Source organism: Pimephales promelas, chromosome 10 (genome assembly GCF_988280905.1).
Source record: "Pimephales promelas chromosome 10, fPimPro1.hap1.1, whole genome shotgun sequence".
Classification (NCBI taxonomy): domain Eukaryota; kingdom Metazoa; phylum Chordata; class Actinopteri; order Cypriniformes; family Leuciscidae; genus Pimephales; species Pimephales promelas.
This window is the reverse complement of record NC_142778.1, coordinates 38,002,572-38,017,474: the sequence shown is the minus strand read 5'-3', so window position 1 is coordinate 38,017,474 and position 14,903 is coordinate 38,002,572. Positions and strand designations below refer to the sequence as shown.

At 47.1% G+C, this 14,903-nt stretch overlaps 1 protein-coding gene across 5 annotated transcripts in view; it reads right to left on the bottom strand.

Moving 5' to 3' along the window:
* Positions 1-4,311: 4,311 nt before the first annotated feature.
* homer2 (homer scaffold protein 2) overlaps positions 4,312-14,903 on the bottom strand; it is a 15,505-nt gene continuing 4,913 nt past the window's right edge. For 3 of the 5 annotated variants that reach the window (XM_089116589.1, XM_039680275.2, XM_039680273.2), the window contains 8 exons: positions 13,780-13,936; positions 10,884-11,015; positions 10,714-10,806; positions 7,721-7,836; positions 6,968-7,112; positions 6,586-6,696; positions 6,409-6,489; positions 4,312-5,421 (listed from right to left, as the gene is read on the bottom strand). In XM_089116589.1, coding sequence (XP_088972715.1) covers positions 5,233-5,421; positions 6,409-6,489; positions 6,586-6,696; positions 6,968-7,112; positions 7,721-7,836; positions 10,714-10,806; positions 10,884-11,015; positions 13,780-13,936 — 1,024 coding nt within the window. In that variant the 3' untranslated portion in view covers positions 4,312-5,232. The remainder of the gene's footprint in view (positions 5,422-6,408; positions 6,490-6,585; positions 6,697-6,967; positions 7,113-7,720; positions 7,837-10,713; positions 10,807-10,883; positions 11,016-13,779; positions 13,937-14,903) is intronic. The other 2 variants (XM_039680276.2, XM_039680274.2) reach the window with 1 other exon arrangement.

Sequence of the window (14,903 nt, the reverse complement as noted above, 5' to 3'; positions counted from 1 at the left end):
GTTGTACTGACCGCAACGCCCGCGAGTCGGACATGTTCTACTGACCGTAACGCCCACGAGTCGGAGATGTTGTACTGACCGCAACGCCCGTGAGTCGGACATTTTGTACTGACCGTAACACCTGCGAGTCGGAGATGTTCTACTGACCGTAACGCCCGCGAGTCGGAGATGTTGTACTGACCGCAACGCCCGTGAGTCGGACATTTTGTACTGACCGTAACGCCTGTGAGTCGGAGATGTTCTACTGACCGTAACGCCTGTGAGTCGGAGATGTTCTACTGACCGTAACGCCTGTGAGTCGGAGATGTTCTACTGACCGTAACGCCTGTGAGTCGGAGATGTTCTACTGACCGTAACGCCTGCGAGTCGGAGATGTTGTACTGACCGTAACGCCTGTGAGTCGGAGATGTTGTACTGACCGTAACGCCCGCGAGTCGGAGATGTTGTACTGACCGTAACGCCCGCGAGTCGGACATGTTGTACTGACCGTAACGCCCGCGAGTCGGAGATGTTGTACTGACCGTAACGCCCGCGAGTCGGACATGTTGTACTGACAGTAACGCCTGCGAGTCGGACATGTTGTACTGACCGTAACGTCCGCGAGTCGGAGATGTTCTACTGACCGTAACGCCCGTGAGTCGGACATGTTGTACTGACCGTAACGCCCGCGAGTCGGAGATGTTCTACTGACCGTAACGCCCGCGAGTCGGAGATGTTGTACTGACCGTAACGCCCGCGAGTCGGAGATGTTGTACTGACCGTAACGCCCGCGAGTCGGAGATGTTGTACTGACCGTAACGCCCGTGAGTCGGACATGTTGTACTGACCGTAACGCCCGCGAGTCGGACATGTTGTACTGACCGTAACGCCTGTGAGTCGGACATGTTGTACTGACGTAACGCCTGCGAGTCGGAGATGTTGTACTGACCGTAACGCCTGTGAGTCGGACATGTTGTACTGACGTAACGCCTGCGAGTCGGATATGTTCTACTGACCGTAACGCCCGTGAGTCGGACATGTTGTACTGACCGTAACGCCTGTGAGTCGGACATGTTGTACTGACGTAACGCCTGCGAGTCGGATATGTTCTACTGACCGTAACGCCCGTGAGTCGGACATGTTGTACTGACCGTAACGCCCGCGAGTCGGAGATGTTGTACTGACCGTAACGCCCGCGAGTCGGAGATGTACTGACCGTAACGCCCGCGAGTCGGAGATGTTGTACTGACCGTAACGCCCGCGAGTCGGACATGTTGTACTGACCGTAACGCCTGCGAGTCGGACATGTTGTACTGACCGTAACGTCCGCGAGTCGGAGATGTTCTACTGACCGTAACGCCCGCGAGTCGGAGATGTTGTACTGACCGTAACGCCTGCGAGTCGGACATGTTGTACTGACCGTAACGCCTGCGAGTCGGACATGTTGTACTGACCGTAACGCCTGCGAGTCGGACATGTTGTACTGACCGTAACGCCCGTGAGTCGGACATGTTGTACTGACCGTAACGCCCGCGAGTCGGAGATGTTCTACTGACCGTAACGCCTGCGAGTCGGACATGTTGTACTGACCGTAACGCCCGTGAGTCGGACATGTTGTACTGACCGTAACGCCCGCGAGTCGGAGATGTTCTACTGACCGTAACGCCTGCGAGTCGGACATGTTGTACTGACCGTAACGCCTGCGAGTCGGACATGTTGTACTGACCGTAACGCCCGCGAGTCGGACATGTTGTACTGACCGTAACGCCCGCGAGTCGGAGATGTTCTACTGACCGTAACGCCCGCGAGTCGGACATGTTGTACTGACCGTAACGCCCGTGAGTCGGACATGTTGTACTGACCGTAACGCCCGTGAGTCGGACATGTTGTACTGACCGTAACGCCCGTGAGTCGGAGATGTTCTACTGACCGTAACGCCCGCGAGTCGGAGATGTTCTACTGACCGTAACGCCCGTGAGTCGGAGATGTTCTACTGACCGTAACGCCCGTGAGTCGGACATGTTGTACTGACCGTAACGCCCGTGAGTCGGAGATGTTCTACTGACCGTAACGCCCGCGAGTCGGAGATGTTCTACTGACCGTAACGCCCGCGAGTCGGACATGTTGTACTGACCGTAACGCCTGCGAGTCGGACATGTTGTACGGACCGCAACGTCCGCGAGTCGGAGATGTTCTACTGACCGTAACGCCCGTGAGTCGGACATGTTGTACTGACCGTAACGCCCGCGAGTCGGACATGTTGTACTGACCGTAACGCCCGTGAGTCGGACATGTTGTACTGACCGTAACGCCCGTGAGTCGGACATGTTGCTCTGACCGTAACGCCCGCGAGTCGGAGATGTTCTACTGACCGTAACGCCCGCGAGTCGGAGATGTTCTACTGACCGTAACGCCCGCGAGTCGGACATGTTGTACTGACCGTAACGCCCGTGAGTCGGACATGTTGTACTGACCGTAACGCCCGTGAGTCGGACATGTTGTACTGACCGTAACGCCCGTGAGTCGGAGATGTTCTACTGACCGTAACGCCCGCGAGTCGGAGATGTTGTACTGACCGTAACGCCCGTGAGTCGGACATGTTGTACTGACCGTAACGCCCGTGAGTCGGACATGTTGTACTGACCGTAACGCCCGTGAGTCGGACATGTTGTACTGACCGTAACGCCCGCGAGTCGGAGATGTTCTACTGACCGTAACGCCCGCGAGTCGGACATGTTGTACTGACCGTAACGCCCGTGAGTCGGACATGTTGTACTGACCGTAACGCCCGTGAGTCGGACATGTTGTACTGACCGTAACGCCCGCGAGTCGGAGATGTTCTACTGACCGTAACGCCCGTGAGTCGGAGATGTTCTACTGACCGTAACGCCCGCGAGTCGGACATGTTGTACTGACCGTAACGCCCGTGAGTCGGACATGTTGTACTGACCGTAACGCCCGTGAGTCGGACATGTTGTACTGACCGTAACGCCCGCGAGTCGGAGATGTTCTACTGACCGTAACGCCCGTGAGTCGGAGATGTTCTACTGACCGTAACGCCCGTGAGTCGGACATGTTGTACTGACCGTAACGCCCGTGAGTCGGAGATGTTCTACTGACCGTAACGCCCGCGAGTCGGAGATGTTCTACTGACCGTAACGCCTGCGAGTCGGACATGTTGTACGGACCGTAACGTCCGCGAGTCGGAGATGTTCTACTGACCGTAACGCCCGTGAGTCGGACATGTTGTACTGACCGTAACGCCCGCGAGTCGGACATGTTGTACTGATTGTAACGCCCGTGAGTCGGACATGTTGTACTGACTGTAACGCCTGCGAGTCGGACATGTTGTACTGACCGTAACGCCTGCGAGTCGGACATGTTGTACGGACCGTAACGTCCGCGAGTCGGAGATGTTCTACTGACCGTAACGCCCGTGAGTCGGACATGTTGTACTGACCGTAACGCCCGCGAGTCGGACATGTTGTACTGACCGTAACGCCCGTGAGTCGGACATGTTGTACTGACCGTAACGCCCGTGAGTCGGACATGTTGCTCTGACCGTAACGCCTGCGAGTCGGAGATGTTGTACTGACCGTAACGCCCGCGAGTCGGAGATGTTCTACTGACCGTAACGTCCGCGAGTCGGAGATGTTCTACTGACCGTAACGCCCGCGAGTCGGAGATGTTCTACTGACCGTAACGCCCGCGAGTCGGAGATGTTGTACTGACCGTAACGCCCGTGAGTCGGACATGTTGTACTGACCGTAACGCCTGCGAGTCGGAGATGTTCTACTTAACCCAACCTTTGGAATAATAATGTACAATATGTGAAAAATGGTTTGCAAAATGATACAAAACTTCTACTGTGGTGTGTGTCGGGGCCTGATAGCAGCATGTTTTATCTCAAAAACTGGCTTATTGATATTAATAAACACCTGGTATATTGATGACTTGATTAGGCTGGTGTGTGTGTGTGATAGAGAGAGTGAGAGTGAGTGTGTGTTATAAGACCAGGTCAAATATTGAGCAGCATCACAGATCTCAGCGACTCATGCTTCTATGGAAAAATCCTTTGGATGCAGTTATAGTGACTTCACAGAAATCTACGAACAATAAAAAACTACCAGATGAACAAATGTGTGAAGCAGAAGATTCACATCTGGAGCACAATACTCACGATCAATAGCAGCTGCGTGTGGGCTGCAGGTTTCCATGGAAACACACACTCTCACCAATCAGAGGCGAGAGATCGACGCCCACCACGACACACATGAACATCTGAAATAGCTTCATAAACTCTCACACATGGAAAAACACACAACACAAAGATTTCCTTCATAAACTATATTTCCACAATTATTTATTTTACAATTTTGATCAACAAAAGTGTTTTTATTTTTTCAGAAAGAGGGAAAAAGGCTCAAGTTTCCAGTAAGATGTGTCTTAGACACTCACCCACCCACCCACGTTAAACGCTCTATAATACATCCACCACGACATTCAAACAAGCATCAAGAGGAAAACAAGTGAGAAGAGCTGAGGAGAGTGTTGGAAGTTCATACGCTCCATCAAAGACTCAGGAAAGGCAGAGATTATTCTAAAAAAAGCACACGTATAAATTATCCCGTCACCCAAACGACAGACACACACACACCAGCACGTCACAAACATTGCTGAGCACGACACATCTGCACCGTACAAGCAAACTGCCTTCGTCAAGCAGAGATTTGGCTCATATTTTCATAGATCAGAAAAAGAGATTTTCTTAATGCAACTCCATCTTGAAAATGTTTTTAAAAACACACAGAACCCAGCAGAATCAGAAGAGAAGTGTGTCCTGAGGCGGGTATTGCATGAGGAGCTGATCAACAGGACGGTTCTCACCGAGTCGCTGGAGACCCGGTGCAGACCCGGAGAGCGCCACCTTCAGGCACTTAGTGTTTCTGCAGTTCACGTCTGTATGTGCATATCAAGCAATTCCAAACTACCCTGAGATCTGTAAAACACCGTTTAGTCTGTGTGTGTGTGTGTGTGAGAGAGAGAGTCTGAGTGTGAGAGTATAATTGTGTGTGTGTGTGTGTGCGCCTCCCCTCACTTACCATCAGTAGCCCTTAACCAGCAGTCATACATGATCACAAAGACGGCACAAGCCCAGTGAGAATCTGCATGTATGAGAGTGTGTGTGCCTGTGTGTGTGTGTGTGTGTGTGTGTGTGTGTGCGTGTGCGTGTGTGTGCGTGTGTGTGCATGTTCAGTTGTCGACGCCCAGTTTAGAAATGCCCTGACGAACTTCGTGCAGCTCATCAATCTTCCCATCCAGAATGTCCATGAACTTCTTGAGTTCGGTCTTCATGTTCTTGTGTTTGTGCTGAGAGCCGTCCACCTCTCCCTGCAGCAGCTTCAGCTTCTCCCCCAGATCCTGGCTCTTCACTTCTGCAGCCTGTGAAACAGCAAACGCAACACACGCAGGAATAAAGACATGATGCGTGTTTCTTAAAATTCATTTGTTTGCATGAGTATTTCTAAATATGCATTTCCTTATGGGTGATGAGGCAAGGCAAGTTTATTTATAGAGCTCATTTGGTAATTCAAAGTGCTTTACACAGCAAGGAATTAAAACAATCAGAAAATAAACACAAGGAAAACTAAAACAGCTATAAACGGAATTAAAAGAGTAAAAAGAGGAAAGATTTGGTTCATTTGCTGCTATAGGAGAGGAAGAATTTTGCAAACTCGTTAATTCATCTAAATCAACAACTTGTATGCTAGACGCATGTTTGCTCGGCAAGACCGTTTTGTGTTTGAGCGCCCCCAAGTTGTGTTTTACTGTAACTTCAGAAGCTCAAGCGCCAATCTCATTGGTCGGATCATTTTTGACGCGGCGTGTCTAAACAAAAAAACTCACACAAAAATCTCTGCAAAAGATGCGATCCATCAGGTTTGATAATGTAGTTTTTGTCCAAGTCAAGTCAATGGAGTTGGACAAAAACTACGATAAAAGCTGCTGTTGGAAAGCATCTTTTGCAGGGATTTTTGCGTGAGTACAGAAAATTACACGCATTGAAATCATACATCGTTTTTAATCATCAACGAACACCACTAACCCTCTCACTTTTGAAAACAAATGTTTAGGGTGTTTTAAGGACATGTTTGTCTGTCTCTGAAGGCGACCCTAAAAGAGTCAAAAGGTCGAGACGGGACCCATCGCTAAACTATCTGTGTCCACCACTGTAGTTCATCCTAAACAAACTAGAAAAGAGACTCAAAGTGCTGAATACGGCAGTTCCCGTTCCCGTCAGCAACCAATCAGCTGCGCTACGTAGATAATGATGTGATTGTTAACGAGTTAAGGACCAATCAGTTTGAGGCAGGAACGCGTGTGTGTGTGTGTGTGTGTGTGTGTGTGTGTGTGTGTGTGTGTGTTCACCTGTAGTTTGGCCGTGAGGTTCTCACACTCTGCCATGAGCTGAGGGATGGTTTCGGCCTGTTTGCACAGGTTCTCAAGCTCCTGAAAGACAGCATCATACGTGTGTGTAAGAGCACTCACGACACGATGGTGTGGCACGTGTGTGTGTGTGTGTGTGTGTGTGTGTGTTTGACTCACCTGTTGTTTGTCCTGCAGATCCGATTCCAGCTCTTGAATTCTGCGCGTCAGCTGAACATTTCTCTCTTTCTCCAGATTCAACTCTTTACACTGCAGCTCCAGCTCTGAGATCTGCACACACACACACACACACACACACACACACACACACACACGAGTTACAGCTCTTCACACTTGAGCTAATAACCCAGTGCTCAATATTTCAGCTCAGTCAGTCACACATGACGAGCACAAACGCATACGTCTCCTAAACCGGTTCTGGGAGACTGCGGTGAAGCTCGGCTGAGATTAACCCTGAGTGAGTGATGATCCTCCAGCGTCACACACGCGTCAGACCAGCTCTCAGTGTGTGTGTGTGTGTGTGTGTGTGTGTGTGTCTCACCTGGTTCCTCAGCTGGTTCTCCTCCTCCTGGCTCTGGGTCACTCGACTCCTCCAGTTCTCAGCGCTGATCCTCTCCTCCTCCAGCACCTCCTGCAGACGAGCGTTACTCTCCCTCAGCGCCTGCAGCTCCAGCTCACACTTCCTACTGACACACACACACACACACACACACTCTGATCACTAAGTTCATGATTTCGTCTGCTCTTGAGAGTCTCTGACTGTCTGAGGCCCCGCCCACACTACGGCGTTTTCGTTTAAAAACGGAGACCTTTTGCTACGTTTGCACCTCCTGTCCACACTAAAACGGGAAAAACGAAGACCTAAAACAGAGAAGTTTAGAAACGCCGCGGCTCCGTAGTGAAGTTTAGTGAAGACGGGACAAAACGGAGGACTTCAGAAACGCTGACGCAGGGGCTCACGCTCGGCTCTATGATTGGGTGTCATCAGTCATGACGTCTCCTTCCCTGATTCGTCAATCACTGTTTACACCGGCACACGCATGCCCAGTGTTGGTGAATGGTCACGTGATCCGCGTTTCAGTCGTTTTAATGTGAACGGAGATCATTTCTAATACACAGATAAAACGCTGGCGTGGACGGAGATCGTATTCGTTTTAATTCTGTGGACGGGGCCTCAGTGGATCAGCAATCAGTCGTGTGTGTGTGTGTGTGTGTGTGTGTGTGTGTGTGTGTGTGTGTGTGTGTGTGTGTGTGTGTGTGTGTGTGTGTGTGTGTGTGTGTGTGTGTGTGTCACCTCTGCTCCACCTCACTCTTCAGCGCCTCGTTCTCCGGGCCGATCGAGATCTTCTCATCATCGGTTCCGTTAAAGCTGGACGCCTGTTTCCCCGAAGGAGTTTCACGGCCCGATTCCTGACGAACGACACACAGGCGGAGGGTGAACACACTCTTAATGCACTTCCCGAAAAAAACAATCCACAAACCACTCCTAATGTTCACAGAACAGCAAGAACACTGCGAATCAACAATCAACAAGAATCTAGTTTTTCAGCAGGAGTCTCAATAAACAAGCGTTTGGATTCTGGTGTGGATTCTCAAGCGTTTTTCTCTAATATCTGCGTTCGTTTTCACACAGATCTATAACTGTGGTCTCATAGATTACAGATAACTCAGGTCAGACTGGCTAAACCGACCGTCTCACGTCACTGAGGTCAGATAAACCCCATCACATAGACACTCTTTCACCAAGATATCATCACATAGAGACTGTGTCTGTTCGCCGATCTGGGAAAATAAAAACTCCTAAACCCATCTAAGGGTAAAAATTGTATTGATTTTCAACAAATAAAAAACAGATCTAATGAGCAAATGATGAAGCTTGGGTTGCTGAATTCAATCCCTCACTTCAAAAGCACTTATTGTTAATGATATGATTACAGATTATAACCTAGATGTGCAGTGTCTGACATACACCTGGCTAAAACCAGACGACTGCTTTAAATGAGTCAAGATTACTGTTATAAACATGAACCTCCTCGGAAAGGCAGAGGTGTTGCTGTAATTTTTAGTGATATTTACAAAATTACTAAGAAGTCTTGTTTCAAAAATAATTATTTGAAGTGTTGCTGCTTAATGTAACACTATCTAGTGTAAATGATAAATCACGTTTGAGATTTGTGCTGGACACTGTATACAGGCCACCATACAGACTAAAGCAAAGAATTTGAAAAGGTCCTCACTGCAGAACACGAAATCCAGGGGGAGGAGTTAGATCCATATCAAGGACCCACATGTCAGCACCCAACTGGATCCAACTCCGCCCCCTGGATCTTGTGCAATGAGGTGCTACTAAAGAATTTGCTGACTATCAGAGTTAGTCCTAAATGTTGGTGATTTTATTATACATGTAGATAATGAAAAAGATCCATTGGAGTCAGAGAACACATGTCAGGACCCACTCATTCTCGTAATCATACTCTAGATCTACAGCAATATTATCACATGGGATAGATGTTGATGCCGTTGAAATACTGCAGCAGAGCGATGACATCTCAGATCATTATCTAGTCTCATGTAAACTTCACTTAGAAAAAGCAGTAAAGCCGACTCCGTGTTATAAATATGTTAGATCTATAACTTCTGCCACTAAAGACTGCTGTATCAATAATCTTCCTAATCAGTTTCATCATCTCAGCATCCCGGATAGCTTAGAAGAACTCCATGTTGTGTCAAACTAAATTAGGTATTTCACATTTCATGGAAGGACAGCTCGATTGCTTACAGAGAGGCCTTAAAAACTGCTAGATCTGCTTATTTTTCAAACCTATTAGAAGAAAATAAACATAATCATAGGTATTTATATGAAACAGTGGCCAAACTAACAAAAAAGAAAGCTTCAAGCCCAGAAGTGTCCAAGCAACACAGCAGTAATGACTTAAAGATTGATACTATCAGGGACAAAATTATAACTACTACAGTATCGCATCGGGGGGGTGTTGTCGTCTCCCTGAGGAAAGATTTGGTTCATTTGCTGCTATAGGAGAGGAAGAATTTTGCAAACTGGTAAATCAGCAACTTGTATGTTAGACCCTATACTGAGTAAACTACTGAAAGACCTGCTTCCAGAGGTCAGAGATCCTCTTCTGAATATCATTCATTCGTTTTTGTCGGTAGGATACGTACCAAAAACCTTTAAGCTGGCTATGATAAAACCACTTGTTAAAAAAACGCAACTTGATCATAAAAAAAAACACAACTTCATTTTCAAAGATATTAGAAAAAGCAGTATCCTCACAACTGTGTTCCTTTCTGGAAAGAAATGATATCTGCGAGGATTTTCCGTCCGGATTTAGACCGTACCACAGTACCGAGACAGCTCTCGTCAGAGTCACACATGATCTTCCTTTATCATCCGATCCGATCTGACGAAGAGCTTAGCCTGGCAGTGCTGAAGTGCCAACTAGCCTCTCCCTATGGAGGATCCCTTTCCCACTCCACAGATAAAGCGTTGTGAATTCGTTTCGCGTCCCTACCCCGAAGTGATTAAATAAAACAAAATTCTGTATGAAATTTATAGACAAGTAGTTTGTTCAGGCATGTAGGGATTTACAAACCTGCGCACAAATATTCAAACGAGCAGAGCCCGTCTAACAGAGAGCCTCGGCACTTCCTATTAGCCCCGTTGTGGATCATCCTGGTTGCAGTTCCATTATAATTCCACTGGAGGTGATCACGGGCGAGAGCAGAATGAATGGGAGTCTATGGGGCTAAACGGCTAAATGTGTCTCTTTCACCTGCTTGTCGTTAAATCAACATAGATTTTATTGTTGATTCCGCAAGTTCAATATAGATTATAGGCCAAAAGTCGAATGAACGAGTACTTATGTCCTTTTGATGTCTTACAGGTTAGGCTGTTGTTGGCTGGATCACGCTAGCATTCTGCTATTGTGTGACATCATCACAGTTTTGAACGGATTTTTAGAACAGATAAGTGAACTTAAAAATGCAGTTTTCAGCTGAGTGTATTATCTTAGCCCTCCCTTTTGGATGCAACTTTCAAATTACTTGACAAAAAATTACATCCTGAGAAAAGTGGATTTCTGGGGGTGAAACCCCATTGACTCCCATTCATTCTGCACTCGACCGCGAGCGCCCCCGCATGGACAGAGACGCGTTACTGCAGCCAGTCCAGAACCCGGAAGTAACCAGCCAGTGCCGATTCTCTTCAATTAGACATTCTCTGGTACGAGCGACCCGCAGTGCATGATGGGTAATGATCACATGATGTACCTGCGACTGCTCACTCGACGTCTCCATCTTCTCCTGGGATTTTTCTCTGGCCATTTTTGCCGCTTCTTTGACCTCCAGAAACTTTTCAGCAAACTGAAGTCACAGGAAAAAAACACATTTTAACCAATGCTCTGTGTGTGTGTGTGTGTGTGTGTGACGTATAACCAGACCTTAGCCAGCTGTTGTTCGGAGGCGAATCCCAGTCCAAACACAGTGTTCGCTCGACTGTCAGCCCACTGGCCAAACTTCTGTGAGGTTTTAGTGAAGTTCATATTGGGGGTGATTGTGCTGTTGATGATGACCTGAAGAAACAAACACATTAGAACATTACAGCACACACACACTCACATGCAGACGCTCACACAAACTCACTCACATACATCTTTGCGAGGACTCTCCATAGACGTGATGGTTTTTATACTGCACTAACTGTACTGTATATTGTATTTACACCTGTCATTTGGATGACTAATAATTTCCTACGACTCAATTCTGAAAAAACTGAAGAGATTCTAATTATTGGCCAAAAAACTTCCTCACGTAATAACCGAGAATCCTGTCTAACACTCGATGGCTGCTCTGTCAAGTCTTAGTCGTCTGTTAGGAACCTGTGTGGGTGTGTGTGTGTGTGTGTGTGGGTGTGTGTGTTCTTAGATAGCAATCTATCATTGGAAAAATCACATTTCTCTCATCTGTAAAACCGCATTTTCATCTTAAAAATATATCTAAATTACAACATATGCTCTCATTGGCAAATGCGGAACAGTTAGTTAAGTCGTTCACGACATCAAGGCTAGATTACTGTAATGCTCTACTGGGTGGTTGACCTGCACGCTTAAAGTCCCTGTAAAGTCAAAATTAAGTATGTGTTCTGAGTCTGTCATACCACAGAAAGATGTGTTATTAGCCACCCAGCCAAATTTGAATGATAAAAAAGCCGGCAAGTACATAAAATAAGCTATCAAAATCTTGAAAAAATGAGCAGTTATCTCTGTTCTCAAACGCTGGGGGCGTGTCCACTGACTGTGCTGAAACCACGCCCACTCGCGGGAAAGCTGTCGACGGTGATATTAGCTGAAACTGCTTTCGGGACGGGAGGATGAACACTGAGGCGGGAGATCGTTGTTTCGGCCCCGTTCACCAGTAACAGCGGATTATCAGTGAATCCCAGTTGTCTCTGAGGAAAGTTTATAAAACTATCCAGTGTAAAACGATCACTACAGAAGCGGGTGTTGGGGCTGATCCTCAGCTCTTCATCAAGGTTGGCTCTCTAAAAATCTCTTCTTGATGTGAACTTAAATGAAGACACCGATCTGTTTTGTACATGATCGCATTCAGGTAGTAGCCTATACATGCCCATTTCGTTTTAACTCCTACGGTGGCCAATGTAGTCTAAGATTAGCATGTCTTCCAGTTCGACCTCGTCCATGAGTGTTAACTCAAACGTAAATGCGAAAGGCGAAGCTTGAATTAACGAGTATGTCCCTCTTTTGCTAATGTACATTCAAGATGGAGGGGCAACATGGCGACCGACATTAGAACCCCCTTACCCGTATGCATTTTCAATAGCATATTATACACTCACGAGAATACTTTATTACTTGAACGAAGTAAATATACATTAATGAGCACATATATTTTTGAAAGAACTAAGTGATTTTAGCTAAGAATAAACTAAAAGAGTTACACAGTGTAGTTTTAAAGGGGTGATGAACTGAGAAATCAAATTTTCCTTGAGCTTTTGATATCTAAGAGGTCATCATATTATAACAATATCCTGTAAGTTTCAGAACTGAAAACGTCCTTGTTAGTCCAATAAAAGCTTTTATTGACATCAGCCCTGACAAACGACTAGTTTTTAAAAGTGGGGAACTATGACGACAAAGGGGTTAAAGCCCCACCCCCGCAGAAGAAGATCAACGCCTACTTCAACACGGCCGGTTTAGCCCCGCCCACCGATTCACGCATTTACACGCATAGCTAAAGAACATAGCATAGCCTACCTCGTGATGACAAACCGGATCGAGCTACCGAGGAACAGGGAATATTGTGCAGCGCTGGCTGTGGAAGATGACAGTCGCTGCATACGCTTCCTCTGGACTCCAATAGGACTGCAAAACTTTATTTTTAATGACGTTCCAGCTGATGTAAAACAGTCTGTTCACTTCATTTCACTGAGGATTGTAAACAAGACCAGATTTGCAGACCGATTAAGAGTAAAGAGCGGTGCTGTGCCGTCTATATTGGTGCAACACACGGACTCTGGGTCCAACATGAATGGGCCAATTATTCCGGTTGCTATTTCACAACATTGGAGTTTTCAAAACGGTTTCCCCACGTACACCGACGAGGTGAGTTCAAACTCATTATAATGCAAAACTGTTGTCCACTCACAGCAGTGGGCGTTTACTTCCAGCTCTTCAGTGCGACACGCCCATAAAAATCCAGCGTTTCTGAGCTGGGATGAAAACTAGGGTAGAAAATAGCCTATTACTGATTCATTTTGATGTTTTTGAATGCACAAACCAAGCGAACGTCATAATTTCCCAGCCAGTTCATGACCCCTTTAATATACAAACTTCAGCTAGTCCAAAACACAGCTGCTCGAGTTCTAACCAGAACCGGGAAGTATGACCTCTGTGAAGCTGCTTTGATACGATCTGTATTGTAAAAAGCGCTATATGAATAAAGGTGACTTGACTTGACTGATTATGTGTGACTCTTGAAGCTGATCAGAGTAACGTGTGTGTGTTCAGTCAGCTGTTTAACCCATGTGTGTGTGTGTGTGCTCTCAGAGAGTGACAGCAGCAGGTGTGTGTCTGGTACCAACACAGAAATGTGAATGTGAGTGACTGAGTGTGTGTGTGTGCTCTCAGAGAGTGACGGCAGCAGGTGTGTGTGAGACTCTCAGCAGGTGTGACATCACTGCCACCTCCATACTGAGGGACTGATCTAAATCTCCATGGCAACATGAACGAGAGGAACCAGAGGAAGACCCTCGGAGTGTGTGTGAGCGCTCGTACACGGACTCGATCCCACGCACACACACAAACGAGCCTGTCTGACCTTTGACCCGTCCACGCTGATGATGCGGTAGCTGTTGCGTGTGCTGTCGTAGAAGTACGAGACAGTAACGGCTTGTTTGCTGCCGGGAACCCAGTTCTTCTTCGTCGAGGGATCGATCTGGAAGACATGAGCTCTGGTGGTGAAGATCGGCTGCTCCCTGTGGGAAACACACACACACACACACTTCAATCACTATCATCAACAACTTCAGATTCATCTGTTTTCCTCATGACTGTTCAAATATTTTACATTTTGCATTCACATGAGAACAAACACAAATTTCTCTTTTCTGATTGGTTATTGTGGTATTAGGGGCGGATCTTGAGATCTGATCTAGACAGACACCCATAAACACCCAGAGGAACATAATAATAACAATAATAATAATAATAACACACAGTGGAACACGCATGAACATTCAGAGGAACACGCAGAGGAACACGCAGAAGAACACCCATGAACATTCAGAAGAACACGCAGAAGAACACGCAGAAGAACACGCAGAAGAACACACATGAACAATCAGAAGAACACGCAGAGGAACACGCAGAGGAACACGCAGAAGAACACGCCTAAGAACACGCATGAACATTCAGAAGAACACGCAGAAGAACACGCAGAAGAACACGCATGAACATTCAGAAGAACACGCAGAGGAACACGCAGAAGAACACGCCTAAGAACACGCATGGACATTCAGAAGAACACGCAGAAGAACACGCAGAAGAACACGCAGAAGAACACGCAGAAGAACACGCAGAAGAACACGCATGAACATTCAGAAGAACACGCAGAGGAACACGCAGAAGAACACGCAGAGGAACACCAATGAACACGCAGAAGAACACGCAGAGGAACACGCAGAGGAACACCAATGAACACGCAGAAGAACACGCAGAAGAACACGCAGAGGAACACCAATGAACACGCAGAAGAACACGCAGAGGAACACGCAGAAGAACACCAATGAACACGCAGAGGAACACCAATGAACACACAGAAGAACACCCATGAACATTCAGAGGAACACGCATGAACATTCAGAAGAACACGCAGAGGAACACGCAGAAGAACACCCATGAACATTCAGAAGAACACACATGAACACGCAGAGAAACACGCAT